At 39.3% G+C, this 25,190-nt stretch overlaps 1 protein-coding gene across 2 annotated transcripts in view; it reads left to right on the top strand.

Moving 5' to 3' along the window:
• Window positions 1-1,056: 1,056 nt before the first annotated feature.
• Window positions 1,057-25,190, top strand: part of LOC126293672 (protein CREG1) — a 45,442-nt gene continuing 21,308 nt past the window's right edge. The window contains exons 1-2 of one of the 2 annotated variants that reach the window (XM_049986964.1): window positions 1,057-1,162; window positions 14,693-14,918. In XM_049986964.1, the coding sequence (XP_049842921.1) occupies window positions 14,696-14,918 (223 nt within the window). In that variant the 5' untranslated portion in view covers window positions 1,057-1,162; window positions 14,693-14,695. Of the gene's footprint in view, window positions 1,261-14,692; window positions 14,919-25,190 lie in introns of both variants that reach the window. The other variant, XM_049986963.1, reaches the window with a different exon arrangement.

Raw genomic sequence — 25,190 nt, 5'->3', positions numbered from 1 at the left:
AACAGGTGAGAACATCATTGTGCCAAAAAGGCACACTACATACTGGGATAAAGATTTTCAATAATCTACCTAAACATGCTAAATCAATAGGTAAACTCTGTAGTTTTAAGGCTGAAGTAAAGGCATATGTAATTGATCATTGCTTTTACAGTCTGACAGAATATATAAAAGCCAAACAACAAAAATAAAGATGTATTATTAATGTTCTACTTTGTATGTTGCCTGTGATGTTTGTTGTATTTAAGAATCTGTGCTAAATTACCTGACTATATAGTCCTTAGCATTGCAATACAAACTGTATTTTTATCTTGTAAATACCTAACCATGTCCAATATTCTTGTATATATCCTATACATATAGGATTTGAAGGACTAAATAAAATAAAACATATTTCGTACAGTCTGAGCATATCCTTCCTAATATGAGGTCCTAACTAATATCAGCTTTCTGGCCTCTTATCCATGTAGCATTATGATTCTGGCTGATGTTAAAATTAATGGTTCGTGGTCTGCTAGTGCATCACTAACATGTCTGACATCACGCATATCTCTAGTAAAACTAGCTATACTACTGTCCAAGCAGGAATAAATCCATGTGGGAGCTTTGAAAGGGCCCATTGACCGATCGAGAATTTTGCTGTCTCATACAACCTTGGAATTCTGACTCTCGGTTTACATCTATTTCTGTCGAATCACTCCAGTGCAGACCATTTGTCTCAGGGTTACTCAGCAGTTTCTTAATTATATAGTTTCTAAGTAATGTCGGTAGATACAAATTGGGAGTGTATATATCCAATCTCGATTGATTCATCTGTCTTATCAAGTCGCCTGAAAATGAAGCTGCTTCTAAACCTATAGCATGTAAACCTTACACAAAGAAATAATGTAGCTTAAGGAACAGAAAAAGTGTTTCTTCAATGAAAAATGAGAGGTCAAGCGCGAATAAGACACTAATATTAAAAGAAAGGGAATCCTGCTGCAGTAGAACTACTTATGACAACCAACAATGGTGTACTCGTGTAGGCTTTACAGTTTCTAATTCAGATCGAGCGCGCAAAAATACAGTAGCAATGGCTGCCAAGGCGAGCCCCCTGAATCAGCTGTTGAGTTTTTTTTATTTGCGCCGAGATGCAGAGATCCCCCACTACTGACGCACTTGGCTGGTGAGTTTCTTTATTCGAGCTGTTTACGCAGTGTGATAGCATTCCTAGCGCGAGTTTCGGAGAGGAAGGTTGACGGTACTGGAACAGCTCAGTAGAAAGTGAGTACATTTCCCAGATTTTCGCATACGTCGTCTTTTAAAAAAAATTCCATGCATTTGAGTCGAGTACCGAGAGAACTAAGAAATCTGTCAGTTCAATATTACCTTTACGCAAAAAGTTAACATAATGATGATCTTGCTGAAATATTTATATTTACGTTTACTTGTGGATAAGGCTCACATGGCATATCATGACAAGCTTGAGAAATGATTTAACAGATAGGCTATTGAAAAGTTTTCATTATGATATAATGTTATTGCGCTTCTAAATGCAATTTGGCCAATTTTTTCCCTTCATTATATCGCCACTCTGAAAATCTATTGCATCTCTCATCACGAATATCGAAAACTACCATTTTTTTTTTAAGTAGCCCACGAACTTAAGAATCAGTATAGGCATAACAGTTAAACATTTGGTAAGGGCTGATTCCATTCACAGAAAGTAGTTTCATCTCACGTCGTTACTTGAAATCGTTAATCATTCTTTAATACTTTTGAACTGAGGTAAGCCAGTTAGCATGTGTGCAGGCTCCATCTGGCTGCAGTATGTAGCTCAATTAATTTCATCTCCCAATTACACGAAGCTAGTATCCCATTATTAGAGTCCTTTAAATAATCTGTTCTGTGTCTTATCCTCAGTTTCTTAGCTTTACATACTGCAGAGCTGGTGAGTGACTGAAACAGTAAAACACTTTAGAACTTTTTTTCCAAAGCTAATTCTAGTTTTTCTGTCAAAAAACGTTTCTCTCGTACTGTTACAGAATGTGTATGTGATACTTTGGTAAACGTTTTGATGGTCAAAACCATTTTATCGCGTTGAGCTTTCTAAAATGTTTAGAATGGAGGTTCACTTTTATTTCAGTATTCACTTGCAGACTAATAGCTTATTTAAGCATTTTATCACTTTGAGCTGTTTTGATATTTTTGAAATAAAGTGCCCCTTTTATTTCAACATGCACTTGTGGACTGATAGCTTTTTCAGGCATGTGATCATTACCAAATGATTCAAAGATTAGAGGTCTATCTGCACTTCACAGCCATGAGACCGATGTAGGTATAAAGTATGCCTCACATACACTGCATCACTCAAAATAAGTTAAACAAACAACGTAAAGATTCTAAGTGCATACTGTACTAATGGTGTAGAAATTAGCAAATATATTCCACTTAAAATACAGTATTTGGGCAAAGACTCTCCACACTGGAAGCTGTAACAAACATCGATTAAATCAGCACATGCCCACATTTCATTCCTGTGTGAGGCTATATATTTGTTAATTGCTTCACCATTAACACTGTGTACTTGTAATTGTTCAGGTGTTATCTCAACTTACATAGAGAATGATGCAGAGCATGTGTTAGAGACTTTGTTTACACAACCGTGCTGTTGCAGTAGCTGGGAAATTAAGAGGATGCTTTGAGCTTGGTGCACTTGTTGATGGTCACATGCCATAATCAGCTGATGGTACACAGTTGAATGAAGAAATAAAGAAACATTGATTTTCAAATACTTTAAAGGATCTTAGGTAAGGAAATGATTTAAACATAAAGCATTTTGCCCTTCAAGGAATTATGATGTGGTACTTGAACATTTTGTTGATTTCATTTACATATCTTATGGTCTTTGTTTGATACCAGTGTTAGTATTTTTCTTTTATGAATTCTCTCTGAATGCTGTTTTTGCAAGTCACTCCTAATTTTGTGCCTGTTGAGTTTTAGTGTTTGCTGCATTATGTGTTAGCTTTTTGTGGAGCTTTGTAGAGAAGAATTGGTTTTAAAATAGCCAATCTATGCAGCATGATATTCATAAGGTATAGTTAGTCCATTTGCATGAAGTATCAGAGTAGTAATTCAAAAGTTTGATCTTAGATATCTAAGAAAGTGTTTTTTTTTTTTTTTTAAATTCTAGAATTTTGACTCCCCGAATACCTGAAGTTTATATTTCACGTATCAAAATAATAGCCTCTGAAATAAAACTTGTGTGGGTTTTTGCCTGTGTCAGTGGTATGCACAAAATGATGAAGAGCTTAGGTGGTTGTCCTGTCTCTGCTTTGAGCTAATCTTCATCTCTATGTGCCTGCCACACCTGAAGTTATTCTGTTTTGCATATTTCAGTCATTTTCTTGCACTACATATACACCCCTTTTCTGCTGCTCTGTCCAGAGCTAAGTTAGCCATTGGTGGCTAGCAGATGGTCAATTACCTGATTGCTCCTGTCTTCTGGTATGGGTGTTTTGTAGACTTGTTTCTCTACCTGTTCTCCCTATGTCTTCATTTTAATTCTTATCTCTATAGGCCTACATAAGTTTTAAAACCAATTATTGGTTATCAATTTGACAACACCAGTCAATAGCACTCATTACTTTTTGAGAACAGAGAGCTACTTGTGTTTCATAAGAAAGATTTTTCCTGAATCCGTGCTATTAGTCAATGTATCGTTTTCTTCAAGATAGTTCAGTATGTTTGAACACATAATGTTTCAAAACCCTACTGCAAATCAGCATCAGTGATATGGGTCTGTAGTTCAGTGGATTACTCCTGTTTCCTTTCTTGGGTATTGGTGTGACTTGCAACTTTCTAGTCACGTACAGATCTTTTGATGAGCGAGCAGTTATATATAGTTGTTAGATATGGAGCTATTGTATCAGCGTACTCTGAAAGGGACCTGACTGGTATGCCATTTGTACCAGAAGCCTTGCCTTTATTAAGTAATTTAGGCTGCTTCATTGCACCAAGGATATCTGCGTCTAAGATATGGGTCTGTAGTTCAGTGGATTACTCCTGTTTCCTTTCTTGGGTATTGGTGTGACTTGCAACTTTCTAGTCACGTACAGATCTTTTGATGAGTGCATTGTACTCATGTTGGCAGTTGTTCTAGATTTGAATTCTGGAATATTTACTTTGTCCTCTTTGGTGAATGAGTTTCAGAAAACTGTGCTTAACAACTCAGATTTAGTGGCATGTCATAATCATTGTTATCACGCAGGAAAGATATTGATTGCATCTTGCCACTGGTGTACTTTATATTTGACCAGGATCTCTTTGGGCTTTCTGCCAAATTTCAAGGCAGAGATTTGTTTTGGAAACTATTAAAAGCATCTTGCTTTGAAGTTCCTGCTAAACTTCGATTTTCTGTAAAATTTTGCCAATCTTGTGGATTTTGGGTTCCTTTAAATTTGGCATTCTTTTTTCGTTGCTTGTGCAAGAGTGTTCTGACCCATTTAGTGTACCAGGAGGATCAGTACCATTGCTTATTAATTTATGTGGTATATATCTCTCAACTGCTATTGGTACAATTTCTTTGAATTCATACCACATCTGGTCTCCACTTAAACATAGTTAGATCGGAAAGAGTGGAGACATACCTTAGATAGGCATACAGTGAATTTTAATAAAGATGATTTAACTTACCAAACGAGAGTGCTGGCATGTTGGTAGACACACAAACACACACACAAAATTCAAGCTTTCGCAACCCACGGTTGCTTCATCAGGAAAGAGGGAAGTATTTATTTTTGGTAGCTTTGGATATTACGGTATTCAGTCCTGATATAACTGCCTTGTGGTCACCAATCCCTGCATCTGTCGTATCCTCTCTATTTGTTCAGGATTACATGTTGCTAGTGGGTCAAGTATGTTTTTTAATCATTTATGCTTTGAGTAGGCTTCTGAACTAAATGTTTGAAATAATTTTCTGTGAAAGCATTCAGTACAATATTGGACAATTTTTTATGCCTACTGCCAGATTTAACTTAGATTTTGAATAAAAATTGTCAGTAATGGTTGCCGTAGACGTTCTGGCATAAGAAGTCACCTCTTATTCAGCCACAGCCATGTCAAAGAGGATGGAGGCATTGTCAGAAGTTAAAGACACTCTTTTACCCTTAGGGTTGGAAACTGCCCCTAAAGGCAAAAGGATCAGCAATGATCAATGACATGATGATGAAGAAGGCAATGAAGACCACTGCATTAAAGGCACATAATGTTCATCCACAGGACATGTGGTTTGTAATTGAAGAAAAGTCATGATGGTCTCTCCATTGGCAAAAGGTTCCAGATCTCTAAGAGGGAACTGACACGGAAGAGTTCACCACGAGAGAAAGATTGAATAGCCAACAAAAGGATAACATTCTATGAGTCGGGGCATGGAATGCCAGAAGTTTGAACATGGTATGGAAGGTAGAAAATCTGAAAAAGGAAATGCAAAGGATCATTCTAGATTTAGTTGGGGTTGGCGAGGCATACAGGGTAATATCAACAGTGGCATAAAGTGATATTAACGGGAGTAGAATTCGTTATGAATAGGAAGATAGGGCAGAAAGTGTGTTACTGTGAACAGTTCAGTGATTGTTATTTTCATCAAGAGTCAATGGCATACCAACACCACCTTTAGCTCAGGTATAAATGCTGGTAACGCAAACTGAAGATGAAGAGGTAGAGAAAGTATTTGAGGATGTTGAACAGATAATTCAGTATCTAAATGGAGATGAAAATCTAATACTCATGGGGGAAGGAATGTGGTTGTAGGGGAAGAAGTAGAAGAAAGGTTTACTGGAGAATATGGGCTTGGTACCAGAGAGGAGAAAGATTGAGTTCTGCAATAAATTTCACCGAGTGATACGAAATACAAGAGAAGAAGGTATACTTGGAAAAGGCCAGGAGATAAGGGAGGATTTAAGCTAGATTACATCATGGTCAGGCAGAGATTCCAAAATCAGATATTGGATTATAAGACATACCCAGGAGCAGATATAGACTTGGATCACAATATAGTCGTAACGAAGAGTAGGTTGAGGTTTAAGAGATTAGTCAGGACGAATCAGTGTGCAAAGAAGTTTGATATGTAAGTACTAAGGAATGAAGATGTATGCTTTAAGTTCTCTGAGGCTATAGATACTGTAATAAGGAATACCTCTGTAGGAAATTCAGTTAAAGTTAACAAGTCATGTGAGTATGTCTTTATTTTTCTTTAATCTTTCTTCCATTATCAACCACTACATCAGCATTGCCTCTCTGGTATCTTTAAGTTTCCTTAAGCCAAACTGTTCACCATCTAACACATCCTCAATTATCTTTTCCATTCTTCTGCATGTTATTCTTGTTGACAACTTGGATGAATGAGCTGTTAATCTGATTGTGCGATACTTATTACATTTGTATGCTCTTGCAACCTTGTGAATTGTATGGATGATGATTTTCTGAAAGTCAGATAGTATATCACCAGACTCTCTTACATCATAGTCTTTTTGTTGATACTTCTCCCAATATTTTTAGAAATTCTAATGGAATGTTGTCTAGTGTTTGAGAATGTCAAATGGAGCAAGATGTTAGTAATTATGAGGAAAAAAGAGGTACACTGTAGGGAAAGACAGTTGCTATACAATGTGTACCAAGGACCAAGAGGGAATAATAAGAGTGAAAGACCAAGTATGAAGTGCTTGGATTAAAAGGAGTGTAAGACAGGGATTTAGTCTTTTGCCCCTACTGTGCAATCTATACACCACAGCAGCAATGACGGAAATAAAATGTAGATTCAAGAGCAGAATTAAAATTCAAGGTGAAAGGATATAAATGATAAGTTTTGTTGATGGCATTGCTATCCTCAGCAAAAGTGAAGAAGAATTACATAATTTGTTGAATGAAATGAACAGTCTAACAAGTACAAAGTATGAATTGAGAGTAAATCAAAGAAAGATGAAATTAATTAGAAGTAGCAGATATGAGAACAGTGAGAAACTAAACATCAGGATTGGTTATCATGAAGTAGACTAGCAGTGGCATTCCTGCCCAAGAGTACTAGTATCAAACGTAGGCCTTAATTTGAGCAAGAAATTTCTGAGAATATACATTTGGGGCAAAGTGTTGTGAGGAGGTGAAGCATGGACTGTGGGAAAAATGGAACAGAAGAGACTCGAAGTATTTGAGATGTGGTACTACAGAAGTGCATTGAAAATTAGGTGCATTGATAAGTTAAGAAATGAAGAGGTTCTGCGCAGAATCGGTGAGGAAAGGAATATATGGAAAACGCTGACAAGCAGATGGGACAGGGTGGTAGGACGTCTGTTAAGACATCAGGGAGTAACTTCCATGGTTCTAGAGCAAGCTGTAGAGGATAAAAACTGCAGAAGAAGACAGAAATTGGAATGCATCCAGAAAATAATGGAGGACATAGGTTGCAAGTGCTACTCTGAAATGAAGAGACTGGTACAGGAGAAGTGTTCGGGGTGGACTGCATTAAATCTGTCGGAGGACTGATGACTCAAAAAATCCTCTGTTAGTCTTATATGGTATGGGAACAACGCCCTTGAGCAGTATTCTAGAACCAGTCACACAAATTATTTGTAAGCAAGCTCCTTTGTAGACTGAGTGCACTTCCCCCATGTTCTACTAAGAAACTGAAGTCTACCACCTGCTTTACCCACTAATGAACCTATGTGAAGCAGTGAAGCCCACATAGTACTAGGTACAGAAAGCTGGTTGAAATCTAAAATTGATAGCAGTGAGATTTCTGTGCATATCGAAAGGATCAGCAAATGGAAAATTATGGTGGAGTATTTTTCACAGAGCAGACAAGGAACTCAAATCTACTGAGATACAATTTGAAGCTGCATGTGAGATTGTTTGGGCAAGATTCAGTATCAGGGATGGGCATAAAATGATGATTGGGTCCTCCTATCAACCACTACTCATCTCCTAATGTAACCAAAAACTCTAGAGAAAACCTGTTTGCTTGGATGTTAGTTCCCCTATCATAATGCAATCATTGGTGGAAACTTGACTCATCCAACAAGCAATTGGGAAAATTACAGTTTTTTTACTGGTGGGTGAATAAGACAACCTCTGAAACAGTACTAAATGCCTTCTTTGAAAACCACCTCAGACAGTTTGGAACCCCACTCACGATGGAAATATATTGGATCTAATTGCAACCTAGACCTGATACCCCTGAAGAAGTCCACATCAAAACTGGTACCAGTGATCATGACACAGTCGTGGCAACAATGATTACCAAAGTATAAAGGACAGATAAAACAAGCAGAAAGATGTATGTATTCAGTAAACTAGATAAAAAATCAGTAAAACATATGTGATGAGGAATTTGAAACTTTCAGCACAGTATAGAGGTTTGTAGAGGAATTTTAAAAAAAGAGTATTTGACCACACACTGGATAATATGTACCCAGTAGAGCAGCTCATAATGGGAGAGAATCTCCATGGTAAACAGTAACTGTGAAGGAACTTCTACAAAAACAGAGACTTCTGCATAATAGGTGTAAAACAAAGCATTGGGCTATAAATAAAGAGATGTTGAATGAAATGCATTTGGCTGTCAAGAGAGCGATGCATAATGCCTTCAATGACTACCATAGCAGAATATTATTCAATGATACTTCACAAAACGCAAAGAAATTCTGGCTTTCTCTATAGCTTACCTCTTTTTTCCTCAGAATTTCTAACATCTTGCACCATTTGACACTGTCAAACGCTTTTTCCAGGCAATTGTTACACTGTGGTTCATAATTGGAGCAAGACTAATGAAAAATCAAGACACATTCACATGACGTGTCGAAGTCATGTGAATGTCTCTTGATTTTTCTTTAGTCTTGCTTCAATTATGAACCACAGTGTCACAATTGCCTGTCTGGTGCCTTTATGTTTCCAAAATCCAAGCTGACCGTTCTCTAACACATCCTCAGTTCAGTTTTCCATTCTTGTGCATATTATTTTTGTCAGAAATTTGGATGCATGAGCTGTTAAGCTGATTGTATGATAACTCTTGCATTTGTCAGCTTTTGCAATCTTGTGATTGTGTGGATGATGTTTTTCTGAAAGTCCGTGCTTTTGATGTCACTGAGGGTTGTTTTGACTTTCCTGTATACTGAGTTAGTACTTCCAACAACAATTTCTTTTTCAATTTCTTCACATTTTTCATGCAGCTATTTTGTCTAAGCTTACCTGCACTTCCTTTTTATTTCATTCCTCAGCAACGTGTGTTTCTGTATTCCTGAATTTCTCTGAACGTTTTTGTTCTTCCTTCTTTCATCAATCAGCTGAAGTATTTATTCTGTTACCCATGGTTTCTTTACAGTTACATTCTTTGTATCTATTTTTTTTTTGCCATATTCTGTGAGTGACCTTTTTAGAGATGTCCATTTCTCTTCAACTAAACTGTCTACTGAGCTTTTCCTTGTTGCAGTATGTATAGCGTAGAGAACTTAAAGCGTATCTCTTCATTCCTTAGTACTTCTTTGTATAGTGATTCTTTCTGAACAGTTTCTTAAGCTTCAACCTGCTCTTCATCACTAACTGACTTTTCCATTTATACCTCCTCCTGTTGTGATTGTTGAACAGATTGTTGTTGTTGTTGTCTTCAGTCCTGAGACTGGTTTGATGCAGCTCTCCATGCTACTCTATCCTGTGCAATCTGCTTCACCTCCCAGTACCTACTGCAACCTACATCCTTCTGAATCTGCTTAGTGTATTCATCTCTTGGTCTCCCTCTACGATTTTTACCCTCCACGCTGCCCTCCAATGCTAAATTTGTGATCCCTTGATGCCTCAAAACATGCCCTACCAACCGATCCCTTCTTCTGGTCAAGTTGTGCCACGAACTCCTCCCCAATCCTATTAAATACCTCCTCATTGAGTTACGTGATCTACCCATCTAATCTTCAGCATTCTTCTGTAGCACCACATTTCGAAAGCTTGTATTCTCTTCTTGTCCAAACTAGTTATCGTCCATGTTTCACTTCCATACATGGCTACACTCCAAACAAATACTTTCATAAACGACTTCCTGATACATAAATCTATATTCGATGTTAACAAATTTCTCTTCTTCAGAAACGCTTTCCTTGCCATTGCCAGTCTACATTTTATATCCTTTCTACTTCGACCATCATCAGTTATTTTACTTCCTAAATAGCAAAACTCCTTTACTACTTTATGTGTCTCATTTCCTAATCTAATTCCCTCAGCATCACCCGATTTAATTTGACTACATTCCATTATCCTCATTTTGCTTTTGTTGATGTTCATCTTATATCCTTCTTTCAAGACACTGTCCAGTCCGTTCAACTGCTCTTCCAAGTCCTTTGCCGTCTCTGACAGAATTACAATGTCATCAGCGAACCTCAAAGTTTTTATTTCTTCTCCATGAATTTTAATACCTACTCCAAATTTTTCTTTTGTTTCCTTTACTGCTTGCTCAATATACAGATTGAATAACATCGGGGAGGGGCTACAACCCTGTCTCACTCCTTTCCCAACCACTGCTTCCCTTTCATGCCCCTCGACTCTTATGACTGCCATCTGGTTTCTGTACAAATTGTAAATAGCCTTTCGCTCCCTGTATTTTACCCCTGCCGCCTTCAGAATTTGAAAGAGAGTATTCCAGTCAACATTGTCAAAAGCTTTCTCTAAGTCTACAAATGCTAGAAACGTAGGTTTGCCTTTTCTTAATCTTTCTTCTAAGATAAGTCGTAAGGTCAGTATTGCCTCACGTGTTCCAACATTTCGACGGAATCCAAACTGTTCCTCCCCGAGGTCCGCATCTACCAGTCTTTCCATTCGCCTGTAAAGAATTCGCGTTAGTATTTTGCAGCTGTGACTTATTAAACTGATAGTTTGGTAACTTTCACATCTGTCAGCACCTGCTTTCTTTGGGATTGGAATTATTATATTCTTCTTGAAGTCTGAGGGTATTTCACCTGTCTCATACATCTTGCTCACCAGCTGGTAGAGTTTTGTCATGACTGGCTCTCCCAAGGCCGTCAGTAGTTCTAATGGAATGTTGTCTACTCCGGGGGCCTTGTTTCGACTCAGGTCTTTCAGTGCTCTGTCAAACTCTTCACGCAGTATCTTACCTCCCATTTTGTCTTCATCTACATCCTCTTCCATTTCCATAATATTGTCCTCAAGTACATCGCCCTTGTAAAAACCTTCTATATACTCCTTCCACCTTTCTGCCTTCCCTTCTTTGCTTAGAACTGGATTGCCATCTGAGCTCTTGATATTCATACATTCATACATTCAACAGATTATTCGCCATTAATTGCGGGAATTTGCTACAGAACTCAATTAGTCTTTATCCTCTCTCATTTCTAGTATCAAGCCCATATTCTCCTGTAACCCTTTCTTTTATTCCTTCCACTACACCATATTCCAGTCACCATGACTATTAGATTTTCATCTCCCATTATGTAATGAGGTACACATTCAGTATCTTCTCTGTCTCTTCATCTTCAGTTTGCAAAGTCAACATGCATACCTTAACTATTGTTGTCACTGTTGGTTTGCTGTCAATTCTGATGAGAACAACTCTATCACTGAAATGTTCACAGTAACACACTCTCTGTTCTCTATTCCTATTCAGAACAAACCCTTCTCCTGTTAAACAATTTTATGCTGCTATTGATATTACCCTGTACTCATGTCTTCTTTCCATTTCACTTCATCGACCCCACTGTATTTATATTAGCCTTTGCATTACCGTCTGCAGATTTTTAAGCTTCCATAGCACATTCAAACTCTTGACATTCCCTGCCCCAACTCTTGGAGCATTATCTTGTTATTCAGTCTTTTCCTCGTGGTCACTTCCCCCTTCGCAATCCCCTCTTTGAGATCCAATTGGGGGGCTGTTGCGAAATCTTTTGCAATGGAGAGAGCATCATGACACTTTTCCAATTACATGCCAGATGTCCTGTGGATACTCATTACATGTCTTTAGTGCAGTGGTCTTCATTGTCTTCTGCATGCTCATGCCATTGACCATTCCTGATTCTTTTGCCTTTATGGGCAGTGACCCACCCCAAGGGGAAGAGAGTGCTTTGAACCTCTGTCCGCTCCTCTGTCCTCTTTGACAAGGCTGTTGGCAAAATATGGATGATCTTATGCTGGCAGTCTTTGGCCACAAATGCTGATCATTATTCAAAATTTAAGCGGTCGCAGCAGGCTTTGAACCCGGGACTGAGGACATTTTGATTAGCGAACAAAGATGTTACCTCTAGACTATGTGTGCATATACTTAATTGTTAATATTACGAGGAAAACAAAAGAAGAAAAAAAATGTGGTAGGAGTGGGAATTGACCCAGAGACAGCAAATTGCCAGTCAGTGCACATGACCACTCTACTCTTGCACTATATCAAGTGGTGACTTGATGGTGTGGGAAACAAAGCACTCATAGTGCCAGAATGGATGACATCACATCAGAGTGTTCACAGTCAAAAAAGACAGCTGCATCCCTTTTATGAATTGATAGTAGTGTGGCTGACCACCATTTCAGCTGTCAACACTGGTTTTTAGTTACTGTATGGAGAGCTCAACAAAACATGGTTTTTGTGTGTTTTATTTGCTTACTAGTATGCATTCAAAGAGAACGGCATAATGTTAGTGCGATTTCTGGCTCACATTGAAAGAGAGGTGGCATAAGTTTAGTGCAATGGTTACGGTGTGTTGTAGCACATTAGCTCATGATAACAAGCTGCCACTATGTAAGCTGATGAAAGGTCAATAAATGTCACTCCAGTGATCTTTCTCCTTTCAAACCCTCTCTCTACATGTTGCTTTAGATGAGTTATTTGTGCTATACAGTTTCTTTGTGGTCAAGTAAATGATGAGCTACTAATAGCAGCTAAACAAAAGCTGTACAGTAAAATTGAGGCGGCAGCTCATTTTTATCCAGAATAGCAGATTCTTACTAATTTACTTTATTAAATTCAGAAGGCAGTAGTATGAACAGCATTACGCAGCGTAGTGATAGTTCATTGTTAATGCAGTTGACCTATCAACTTTTTATGATGTCTTTGCGATATTGTAGTGTACACCTCGATTCATTAGACGCCCCTGAAGGTTTCCATTCTGATGCGATCTGTGGAACAGCAATGAACAAATGAGTGAACAAATGAACAAACAAAAGGGGAGAGGAGGCGGAACCACCTTACAGTGTGTTACTGCAGATAGCAATGAAGTGTGCTAACATAGCTGTCTGCATAGAAAAGCAGTTGTTACTATCCAGCATTGCTCACAGTGTCAAGGAGACGCTGAAGGTGAATCAAATATAAATGTGATTTTATTTAAAAAATAGTAAAAGGCAAATATAATTTATTTTTCTGCTAGTTTACTCAATTAGAAATGTTTTTCATAACAAGAAGGACGATTCTTTATCCCAACATCGTAGAATGGAAATGGCTGTGTCAGGAGCCAGTTGCAAATGAATCCCTCCATGCCCATTTCATCTTCAAATTGTTGGTGTCCCAGAGCTTCTTCAAGTGACCGAAAGAAACAAAAATTGCAGGGTGATAGGTCTGGGCTGCAGGAAGGAGGATTGAGTTGTGTTTCCTGTTGTTTGGAGACCGTTAGAGCTGCAGTATGGGGCTTGGCATTGACATGGAGAATTATGGCCTCCCAATTGTTTAGTTTTGCCTTTTGTGGTGATATGCACTCCTAACCAGGTTCGACAGCATCAATTGTGCATAGCTCATGCAAAAAATTGATGAGCAAAATGCCTCGCCGGTGTAAGAAAATGATTACCAGTTGGCAGCCAAGTCTTTGTTTTCACTGCAGCTGTCTCCCCTTTCCTCTTCCACTTCATACTGGCTTTTTTGGACTCAGGAGTGAAGTGGTGGACCAACATTCATCCCAGGCGATGACCCAACTCAAAAATGCATCACCTTCCTTCACAAACTTGCTGTAAGCCTCTGACAGACCTCCAAATGTCTCAACTTCGGATCTGTGATCATAATGCAAGGGACACATCTGGCACAAACTTTATGGAATTTTGGCATTTGTGATCATCACTCGACAGCTCCCGTAACTTTTTTGTGCCTGTTCTGCAGTTGCGGACACACTCGTCCATCAACCTTCTTCAAATCTGTCTCAAACCGTGTAAACGTTCCGTCCATTATACTGGCCTGAGGATGGTAATGGTGTTCCTGATTCTCTACTCATTTCATTCTTCATTGAATTCTTTATGCCAGACACACACATGAGTCCTTGACAATGTTTTGTCTCTGAACTGTGCAGTCAATCTCTGAAAGATTTCCATCACCTGAACACCTTCACGACCAAGAAATTTTATAATTATGCATTGCGCAATGAAGGGGTGCATCATGAGCTTTATTGATGAACAGGTTGGAAGTGTGGAGGGGCTAGCTCTTCCCACTCCTAATGCACCCCTTCAAAGGATACCAGAAACATGGGCCCAGTCCTATCAACTGTAGACACTGAGAAAGAAAAAATCTTGTTTATATTTTAGATACTTTCATACATTTCATTACCTGCAGATGGTTAGTGTAGTGGCACGCACAGAACAGTTCAAAGTTTGTCTGCCTTTTGAGATGATGCACACTGTACTCTTCATTGTAGTATAAGGATCTAAATTTTTAGCTAAGATATCTGTGCCTCATTTCATAAGACGGTTGCTTTTCCAGACAATGGCAGCCCACACGGCATGCTGCCTGCTGATTGCCATCCTGGTGGCAGTGGCTTCTGCTGACAAGTTTTACGGCTATCCCGGCAAGCCGTGGGACGGGCATGCGTACGCTGCGGAGAAGTACCAGGAGTACGCTACTCTCTACCAGCAGCAGGTGATGGGCACTGGCCCGCCACCTCACTCAGAGGTGGTGCGCATGGCACGCTATGTCGTCCACAATGTAGGTATGTCTGATTCCTACTATCTGCTGACTCCAGTCCATTTCCATTTGTACAGGGCACATTGCTATATGAAGATTCAAACTTTAATAGGGGCAATTGTTTACACACATCAAAAAGAGTTTTGCATCACCTCAGTTCCCAGGACTGCTGAAGATAAGACGCTGACTGTGGATATTTTATCACAGACACAGTCCCTTTGATTGTTCAGATATGTCATTAAACCTGCCCAAAGACGTAAACAACCATGTATGAGCAGCGCCTATTAGACGGAGAGGGTCCGACAGCCGATCAGTTCCAGTCATTCCACCAGGAATGAGGTACATGCCTCCTATTGTCTGTAGATCAACCGTGACTAGATGGTCAATACGACAGTTTGATCGTGTGTGCATTGTTACATTGTGCCAGGAAGGACTCTCAGCAAGAGAAGTATCCAGGCATCTCAGAGCGAACCAAAGAGATGATGTGCGGACATGGAGGAGAGCCAGTGAGACAGAAAGTGTCGATGACATGCCTCGCTTGTGACACCCAAGGGCAGCTACTGCAGTGGATGACCGCTACCTACAGATTATCGTATTATGACTCAAACTGTGTGCAATTGGCGGCTTGATGTGCAACTTCACTCCCGACGTCCATGGCAAGGTCCATCTTTGCAACCACGACACCATGCAGCGTGGTACAGATGGGCCCAACAACATACCAAATGGACTGCTCAGGATTGGTGTCACGTTCTCTTCACGGATGAGTGTTGCATAAATATGCTTTCAACCAGACAATTGTTGGAGACGTGTTTAGAGGCAACCGAGTTGGACTGAATGCCTTAAACACACTGCCCAGTGAGTGCAGCAAGGTGGAGGTTCCCTGCTGTTTTGGGGTGGCATTATATGGGGCCGACATACGTCGCTGGTGGTCATGGAAGTGCCGTAATGGCTGTATTATACATGAATGCCATCCTCTAACTGATAGTGCGTATGCCACGACGAATACAGGCATGCATCAATGCAAGAGGACGTGCTACTGTGTATTAGAGGTACCGTTGTGAACAGCAATCTGGACCACCACCTCTGAAAGTCACGCTGTATGGTGGTACAACATGCAATGTATGGTTTTCGTGACCAGTGAAAAGGGCTGAAGTGATGTTTATGTTGATCTCTATTCCAATTTTCTGTACAGGTTCTGGAACATTTGGAATTAAGGTGATGCAAAACCTTTTTGATGTGTGTATTTTCAAATGATACAGAATAAAAACATGTTTCAATGTTTTACTGTCCTTCAGAGTAGTCACCAGGTTTGTGTATAACACATCTGAAGCAACGCATATAACAATCTGAAGCAAATGCTAGAAACTGCTTCCTTCCTTAGTAGTAGTATCATGTCAGTCAACAAGGGCTTTAGTTTTGGGGGCTTGGTAGATGCAGCACTTCTTAGCCACATAGACAGAACAAATTGGCCACAATGTGTGCTGTATGTGCACAAGCATTGTCCTACAAAATTATGGGTGGGTTCTGCAGAAAGTATCACCACTGTTTCCTCAAAGCTGGTCAGGGATTGTGTTCCAAAAATAAGTAGTAATACAGTGCATCTGTGACTGTTGATGACACTGTAATATACAGAAAAGTATCCTTGTTGAGTGGGTGTAGAAATATACAGGATGACTTAGAATTTCTATTTGGTATAATGAGTGGTGGCTTGCTCTAAATGTAGAAAAATGTAAGCTAATACAGATGAGTAGAAAAAACAATCCTGCAATGTTCTAATACAGCATTCGCGGTGTGCAGCTTGACAAGATTGTGTTGATTAAATTTGTAGAGAGAACATTGAAGAACAGTATGAAATGGAATGGGCACATAAGGATGATGGTAGGGAAGACGAACATTTGACTTTGGTTTATTGGGAGAATTGTAGGAAGGTGTAGCTCGTCTGTAAAGGAGATGGCATACAGAACTCTTGTGCGGCCCATACCTGGGTACTACTGTAATGTTTTGGGTCCCCACCATGTCAGATTAAAGGATGATATGGAAGCAGCTCAGAAGGTGCTGCTAGCATTACCATATTGCCACTGGATTCAGTGAACACATGAGTGTTATGGAGATTCTTCACAAACTCAAACAGGAGTCTGTGGAGGGTAGATGATGTTTTTGCGAAGCACTGTTGAAAAAATTTGGAGAACAGGCATTTGCAGCTGACTGCAGAATTATGCTACTGCCACCAGTGTACATTTTGCGTAAGGACTACGAAGATGTAAGAGAAACTAGGGCTCTTACGGAGACATAAAGCCAGTCGTTTTGTTCTCGCTCCATTTGTGAACATAAAAAGAAAGGAAATAACTTTAAGTGATACAGGACACCTCCCCTCCCACATCAAACCATATAGTGGCTTTCGGAATATGGATGTAAATGTCAGTTGACAGGGAATCACATGTGTTAGGATAACACCATCACAGTCACACATGAGAATAACTAACTTTCACATTGCTGGGGTTTTGATGGTCTTTTACAAGGTGTACAACTTTGCTTCCGCCATTTTTCCCCAATATTTGAGGCTTCGATGAAACAAATTGGTTACACATGTATCATTCAAAGTATTTTCCATCGCTGTCCACTACTTTGTCCCATCTTTTGGCCAGTGTACGAAGCCCACGTCGAAAAAATTGTACACTTTTTGTACCGACCCACAAATTGATTGAATTTGTGACTTCTTCATGAGGTCGGAAGTGTTGGTCAGCCAGGCCAGCCACCATTGATCTAAACTGGTGATAGTCAGAGGAAGCAATGCCCGGAGAATACGGCGGGTGGTGTAGGACTTCCCATTTTAACGTTTCCATGTACATTTTGCAACATGGGGTCGAGCGTTGTCGTGCTGCAAAATCACTTTATCATGCCTCTCGCTGTATTTGTCTTTTAATGCTCTGCTCAAACACATTACTTGTGTTTGATAATGAGCACCTATGATCGTTTCACTTGGTTTTAACATCTCATAGTACACGATGCTGAGCTGGTCCCACCAAATGCAGAGCATGATCTTGGAGCCATGAATATTCGGTTTGGCCATCAATGTGGAAGAACAGCTGGGATATCCTTGTTAATTTTATGCATTTAGGGTTATCATAATGAACCCATTTTTCATGCTCGGTCATAATGCGATGCAGAAATCCTTTCATTTTTGCTCTGAAGCAAACAAACAAACAAACACCGTTCAACATTTCTTGATTTCAACTCACACGGGACCCAAGTTCCTTCTTTCTGAATCGTGCCCATAGCCTTGAGACGTTTTGAAATGGCTTGGTGTGTCACTCCCACTAATCATGCCAATTCTTCTTGAGTTTGACGCAAGTCTTCACTCAGCAATGTTTCCAATTCTGCATATTCGAAAACATTCTCTCTTCCACCACTATGCCAGTCTACGACATTAAAATCACTGTTCATGAAGCGTTGAAACCACTCACGACATGTTCTTTCACTAATAACGTCCTTACCATATGTACTTGGGAGCATTCGATGAGACTCAGTCACTCTTTTCTTCATATTGAAACAAAACAGTAACACCTCCCACAAATGACGAGAATTAGGCTCGTAAACTGTCATTTTCAATCAAGCACATATTTATGATGCAGACACAAATCAACTAATGTTTGAATGAGGTCATGTTGACCGAGGTCCAAGCTAGCTGCCTAACGTCTGTGATCTCTTTCTTTCGACCAATACTTACCGTTGTTGTCACCTATCGGCAAACGGCGGAGGCAAAGTTGTACACTTTGTAGTTATCATAGTGACCCGTAATGACACCATTCATTTGATTGCCGTTTCAGATGTGTTTCATATCATTTGGCTCATGTCGGATTCAGCATAATCGTACAACATAAGAAAGCTTCTCCTTAGCATTCATAGTGTTGCAAATGGGTATGACCATCTTCGTGTCATAGCTATTTCTACATTTCCATCAAATTGAGTAGAACCCACTGCCAAACAGTCTTTCTCCTGCCCTGACATTCCTTCAGTATATGAAGCACAGTCATATGCAGTAATTCTGTCACTTGTACCAGCTCGTGAAACATTTGGTGTTGATCTCTGTCCAGTAACATGGTAACAGCAGACACTTCTTTATCACTGACACAGGGATGACCTGACTGACAAATGTCTCTCACATTTTGTTGTGTCTCTTCCATAGGTACCTTGCCAACATTCTGCAAGGCAATGCAGATGGCACGTAAGCCTCTTCTTGATGTTACTGTTGTGCTATACATCCTGTGGCAAATTCAATTTTTATTCAACTTCATTGTTCTTGATATGTGTACATTGTGACAGCACTACATTAGATTGTCTGCTATATGAAGCTCTGTTGTTCACAACTAAGGCTTCCTTGCAATGTTTTAATTAGTTTTTAAAGTAGTGCAAACACTGCTGTGTTCTATTTGTAACATAAATATTTTTTTACGTAACCAGTTACCTCCAGGTAGAATAAGCCACTTAAAAGAAACATTCTTTAACTACAACTTAAGTTTCAACAAAACTTATGATATATTTGTCAGACACTTGGGTTGCAACATACATGTGGCACTATTTGAAATGTACTTAAAAATAGAGCAAGAAAGAACACTGTAAGCTACATATCATCACAATTTTGGTTTCACTTTTTCAAACATTTTGTTATCCTCAAAGGATCTGTTATTTGGACGATAACCAGTTTCTCACCTTCGTGAAATTATTAACACTTACGATCAGGTTGGTGCTCACAAACAACCAAGAGTCCAGTGGCAGAATTGCTCGGGTAAATTGTAAAATTAGTGAAGCCTAAGTTAATGAAAATCGGTAGTACCCCTAACATGTTATTAATAAAATATTTAACTAACTGAGGCGCAGAACACAGTTCATTTTTATGCTCAACATCACGGTTTGCTTACTGTCTTGTAATCTACCAGATAAAAGTGCACTGCAAATAGTTCACTACTTCAGTGGTTAATAAAAGTAACAAAATTTAACAATAGCTTATTCAGTTGACAATGGCAATCTAAGCCTCCTACCTAGCACAACACATTTCAGCCAGATATACATTAACTTACTTACAGAAATCACTTTTAAGTTTTTAAACATTGACCGTGCAGGTTTCGTAGATACTGATACACATATTTTTATGAACAACTTGCAAACAAGTATTGTGTGAGCAAATACCGAGAGTGTACTCGACGTAATGGTTAGACTCTTGTTAACTCGACCAGGTGTGGCTCGGACTGCAGACTTTGAGCGATATCTGACTATAGAAAGACAGGTGTGTGAACAAATTGTTGTTTCAGAAATTCCACAGTCATTTGAAAAATAGTTAGCTTAAATTTTGCTACTCAGAACGGACTATAAGTATCGATTAAAATTTTCGTTTACAAAAGGTGTGGTATTCAAGGAATTTAGAAGAGTCGTGCGATGACTTTGTGCATCTGTGCCGAGAATACCTTAATTGAGAATACAAGCCCGATATTGATAATTATTGTAAATTATGCAAAAATCTTAATAAATGGCTCAAACAGTTAATGAAGTACGTCACCTAGTGCATAAAACTTAGGATAACAGAAGTACAATGGCAAATATGGGAATCTGACAAGCACAGAGGTAAAATCTGTTCTGCAAAATGTAACTACTTCTAAAATTGAATATTGTTGTCATTTAAATTAATTAGTTTCACATAGTTTGGAATATGTTATTTAAAAGTTTAATTACCAAAATTACTAGTGGTGTCACTATGCCCAGAAATACATATTAGATCACAGTGTTTTTCTTAGTATGTCATGTACTAGAACTTGACTTAAGCATAATTTCTGAATAGCTAGTTTCCCAGTTGCCAAGTGTAGCATTATAATCAGCACATTAGAGACATTACCTTGCATAATGAATTTAAGTTGGAAACGGGTAGTTGACATATTGAAATATTCCAACACCTACCATTTTGAAATATTCCAACACCTACCACATTTATAATTTTTTAGATGTAAACCAAATGTGAAAACATTGATTATTAATGGGAGCTGAAGTCATAACAAATGGAATAATTAAAACTTGCTGTGTCACAATACACAGATTGAATTTCTCATAAAAATGGCCTTGCCAGTCCTGCCGTATTGTGGTAAAACTGAATTGCAAACTAAAAGAGACCTATCTTAATTTTAAAGCAAGTGAAGATGAAGATACTGTTTTCTATTCATCTAGTCACATTACGCTGTGCTGCAAAGTGAACATGTACAGGTAGCTATAAATGTGGGTGCCCGACATAAGGATCTCCATTCCTGTTCAGTTTTGCAGTTCTCATAAAACATTTCCTTATTTTAGCTCATTACTTTAAGAAGTGAACAACATGACAGCATCTGTCCCCATATTATTTGTCATAGTCATGGGCAAAATTTGTAAGAATATTAAATAGAAATCTGGAAGAGATTGTCTGCAGCTCGTGGTCTCACAGTCGCGTTCTCGCTTCCCGAGCATAGGGTCCCGGGTTTGATTCCCTGCAGGGTCAGAGATTTTCACCTGCCTCGGATGACAGGGTGTTTGTGTTGTCCTCCTCATTTCATCATCATTCCTGAAAGTGGCGAGATTGGACTGAGTAAAGGTGGGGAATTTGTACGGGCGCTGATATCCATGGAGTTGAGTGCCCCACAATCCAAACATCATCATCATCTGGAGGAGACTGAACAGAAGACATGTTTGCAGATGACATTGTGATGTGAGGAGGATGAAATGGAAGTGCAAAGGCACTAAGATATATGGAACATTACAAAGGAGTGTAACAGATTTCTGTATTCAACTTATTGTGAAGCCTTATATCAACAAAAGCAATCAGTTTTTGAGAATATAATGTAATTGGACTGATAAAAAATCTAATCATCAAGTAACAGTAGGAGAAAATACGAAAGAAAGTTCTGGAAATGTGCAAGCCTTAGGAGCCAGTGACTCCTTCTGGCAAAAGGGTCTAAGGGAAAGGAAGAGGGATGAAGGAAAAGGTCTGGTGAGGTTTAGGAAAGAGCGAGTTATGGAGAAGTCACCCAGAACCCCGCATAAAGGGAGACACACTAGACATGATGAGAAAAAAAGACTGATTGTTGGGAACTGCAGAGGACGAATTTGAAATTTTCAAATCTAGTCCAGTGCAATCTTCAACAATAAGGGCAACAAAGCTGTTTGGGACTGTGTGAAATGTGTGTTAAGAGTCTTTTGGTATGGGGTATGTGCGAGCTCAAATCTGAGGTTTTAACTGACTGCCACCCTGCTTACTTCAGAGGACCAGAGTAATTTTAGATTTAGTACAGTAGAGGAGAGATTGCACTCCAGCTTCTGTTTTTAACACCCTTTTTTCCCAACATTTTAAATGAGCACCGTGAGCATGTAACTGTATTCACAGCCGGCTCTAAACTGGGGGACTCGGTTGGTTGCTCTGTTGTTTTTCTGGATTATGTCCTCCAGATTGAGTTGCCTCCAGTGTTCACTATATTCATAGCTGAACTACCTGCAATCTTGAAAGCACTGGAGCAGATGATATGCCACACCTGCTAAATTCCTCGGCTGTTCCGACTCCCTGAGTGTCCTTTAGCCTCTGCACTGCTTCTATGCAGCTGCTAAAGTAGTCCACGATATTCAGGACACACTCCTCTGGCTACAAAGGCTGGGGAAGGAGGTGTTATTTTGCTGGGTGCCAGTGCATCGTGGGTATTGCAGACTGCAAAAGGGCAGATATAGCAGCAAAGGAAGTGTGTTGTGTTCCTCAGTTGCTTCAGTATGCTATCCCCCTGCATGCTATTATCTCACTGTTGAGGTGCAGAGTCCTGCATTAGTGGTAAGATGACTGGCTAGAAGTGACAGACAACAAGCTCCGTCCAGTCAAGCTCACCTCCTACCCACGCAAATGGGTTGAGGTGTTCCTTACTCATCTTCACATAATACACAGCCCCGTTATACATGTCTTCTAGCTCTGGTGACAGGTCTCTCCAGTGTGTGGTGCTTATGGTGTACAAATCACTGTGTGCCACATTTACTAGACTGTGTTTTATTTTCTGACCAGCAGGGAGCAGCAGATTTGCCGACAGATGTGCCCCCTATTTTAAGTAACATTTGAACAAATATGATGATAGTTTAAAGGTTTTGTGATCTGCCCAACTAAATTCCAAAAAGTTTAGGTAGGAAGTTTTTAATGTGTTAATAGTGTGAGCAGCTCACACATGTTGTTTGTAAGTGGTCAGCCAGTCACATTTCCGTGTGCCTTTCTTTTAGCTCCTCTGTCTTTCTATCTTTTTACTTTTGTTTTAATCCCACGTATAGCACCATTCACCCTTTCTTCCTTGCCTTAAGGCACTTGTAATAGAGTGATTGCACAGGTCAAAGTGAGTGATTTGAGAGTGCTTGAGTGTGATTTTATAGGTTTTTCCCCTCACTGTGTGATAACTATTTTTGTACTTTTACCGACATTTGTTTCTTTTAATGTGTGTAAGGGTGCTGATAACCTTGCCGTTGAGCGACTGTAAGCTCAAAAACAAAAAATTAAATAAAGAAAATAAAATAAAAACAAAACACCCATAGTATTAGTATCAGTAATTTATTTTCCCAAAGATCATTGTACAATGGCACAGGCTCTGTCAGTTTAAGAGAAGGAAAATGTGAGTCATATGTACTGTAGTGGGCTGGCTTTTCTACATATTTGAAGTCTAATCTGCTTGTCACCTTCGAACAAGTTTTTCACTTATTCCTGACTAATGACACTTTTGTGTGAGTCTGATCTTTCCCTCTTGCTGGAGGGCTGGGAAACTGTTGTTCTGTTGTGTTCTCAGTGACTTTTGTTTTATGGACATTAAACTGTGGTCCAAGGCATATTTCAGTGCCTAACATTTAATATCTTACTCTACATCTACATCTATACTCTGCTTAAGAGTATGCACTGTTGAGGTGCATGGCAGAGAGTACATCCCATTGTACCAGTTATTAGCATTTCTTTCTGTTCCATTCATGTATGAAGTGTGGGAAGAATGATAGTTTGGCTGCCTCTGTGCATTCAGTAATTTATTCTAAACTTATCCTCATGGGCCCTATGCGAGTGGTACATAGGGGTTTGCAGTGTATCCACAGAATAATCACTTAAAGCTGGTTCTTGAAACTTTCTTAATAGACTTTCTCAGGATAGATGTCTCGTGGCCACTTATTTTACTGCTGCTGGTGGTGGAATTATGAAGCGAGGTTGACACACTGCTTACTTGGCGCCCTATGCATTAAGAGTGCTGCAAGGCTGTTGTATTAGTCGACCACAATATTATTGCACCTGGACTTGAGGGCACTTCTGTCAGCTCATGTGTTTATCTATGCGCTTGAAGCTGATAAGAATGTGCTCTGCTATTTTAACAACCAGATAACTTGCTCATGAAGGTGTTAGGTGATCTATAGGGTATATGATAGTTGGAAAAATTGATGGAGTTTTTGTTTACTGTAATGTCATCAGGTGTTTCTTACAATGGCCGTGGGAGACCAAGTGCAATATCATCAGAGTTGGGTAATAAAATGGACAACAGTTCATGCTTCAGTGTTGTCATTGGTGAGGAAACTGCAGCAATAGGCACTGAAAGTATCTCATACTTCTGTGCTGCAACAATAAAAGTTCGTGAATCTGTACGTGTGTCTAATAAGAAGAGGACAGGAACAGGATTAACCAGTATTATTTTGAAGAGGAATGGCCAGTCTTAGCTTGGGAAATCAGTCTTCTGTATGCAAGGCTGTGAGTCTGCCATGAAATTTCAAGATAAGCCAATGCCAGTTCTGCTAACTCCTCACAGACTCAAAGATGTCAGTGTCCTCTGGAGGTAAAAAGAAAAAGTACATAGTCTCACAAAAAAGCAATGAGTTAGGACTGCTCCTGATTATTTACAGCTACCAGTGGTAATGAGCATTAGAAAGTGATGTAGAGATTGCAGCACATGAAAGTGAGAAAGAAGATCTAATATCACATGTAGTCCCTGCAAAGTGCTGGTATGTATCCATCCTTGCTTAGAAAAAATCAGTGGCTCTTAATTTATGAATAATTAAATTTATTGATACAACAGTACTATTTTTTCTCTTTTCATATAGATGCTATTCCATTTACTTAAAAAATAGAACTCCGTATCTATTCCACCTGGAATCTAGGGACACAGGTCATAACAAACAGAAGGCATTGATTTGTTGCTGTAGCTATCTGTCTGTCTCTTGCTGTCCACAGCATTTGGTTGTAATTTTTGCAGTTCATTCAGTTGAATGCAGTGAACTATTAGAAATGCAAATT

The sequence above is a fragment of the Schistocerca gregaria genome, chromosome 10 (assembly GCF_023897955.1).
Source record: "Schistocerca gregaria isolate iqSchGreg1 chromosome 10, iqSchGreg1.2, whole genome shotgun sequence".
NCBI classification, from domain to species: domain Eukaryota; kingdom Metazoa; phylum Arthropoda; class Insecta; order Orthoptera; family Acrididae; genus Schistocerca; species Schistocerca gregaria.
The sequence above is the reverse complement of the archived record's forward strand: the minus strand, read 5'-3'. Positions and strand labels throughout refer to the sequence as shown.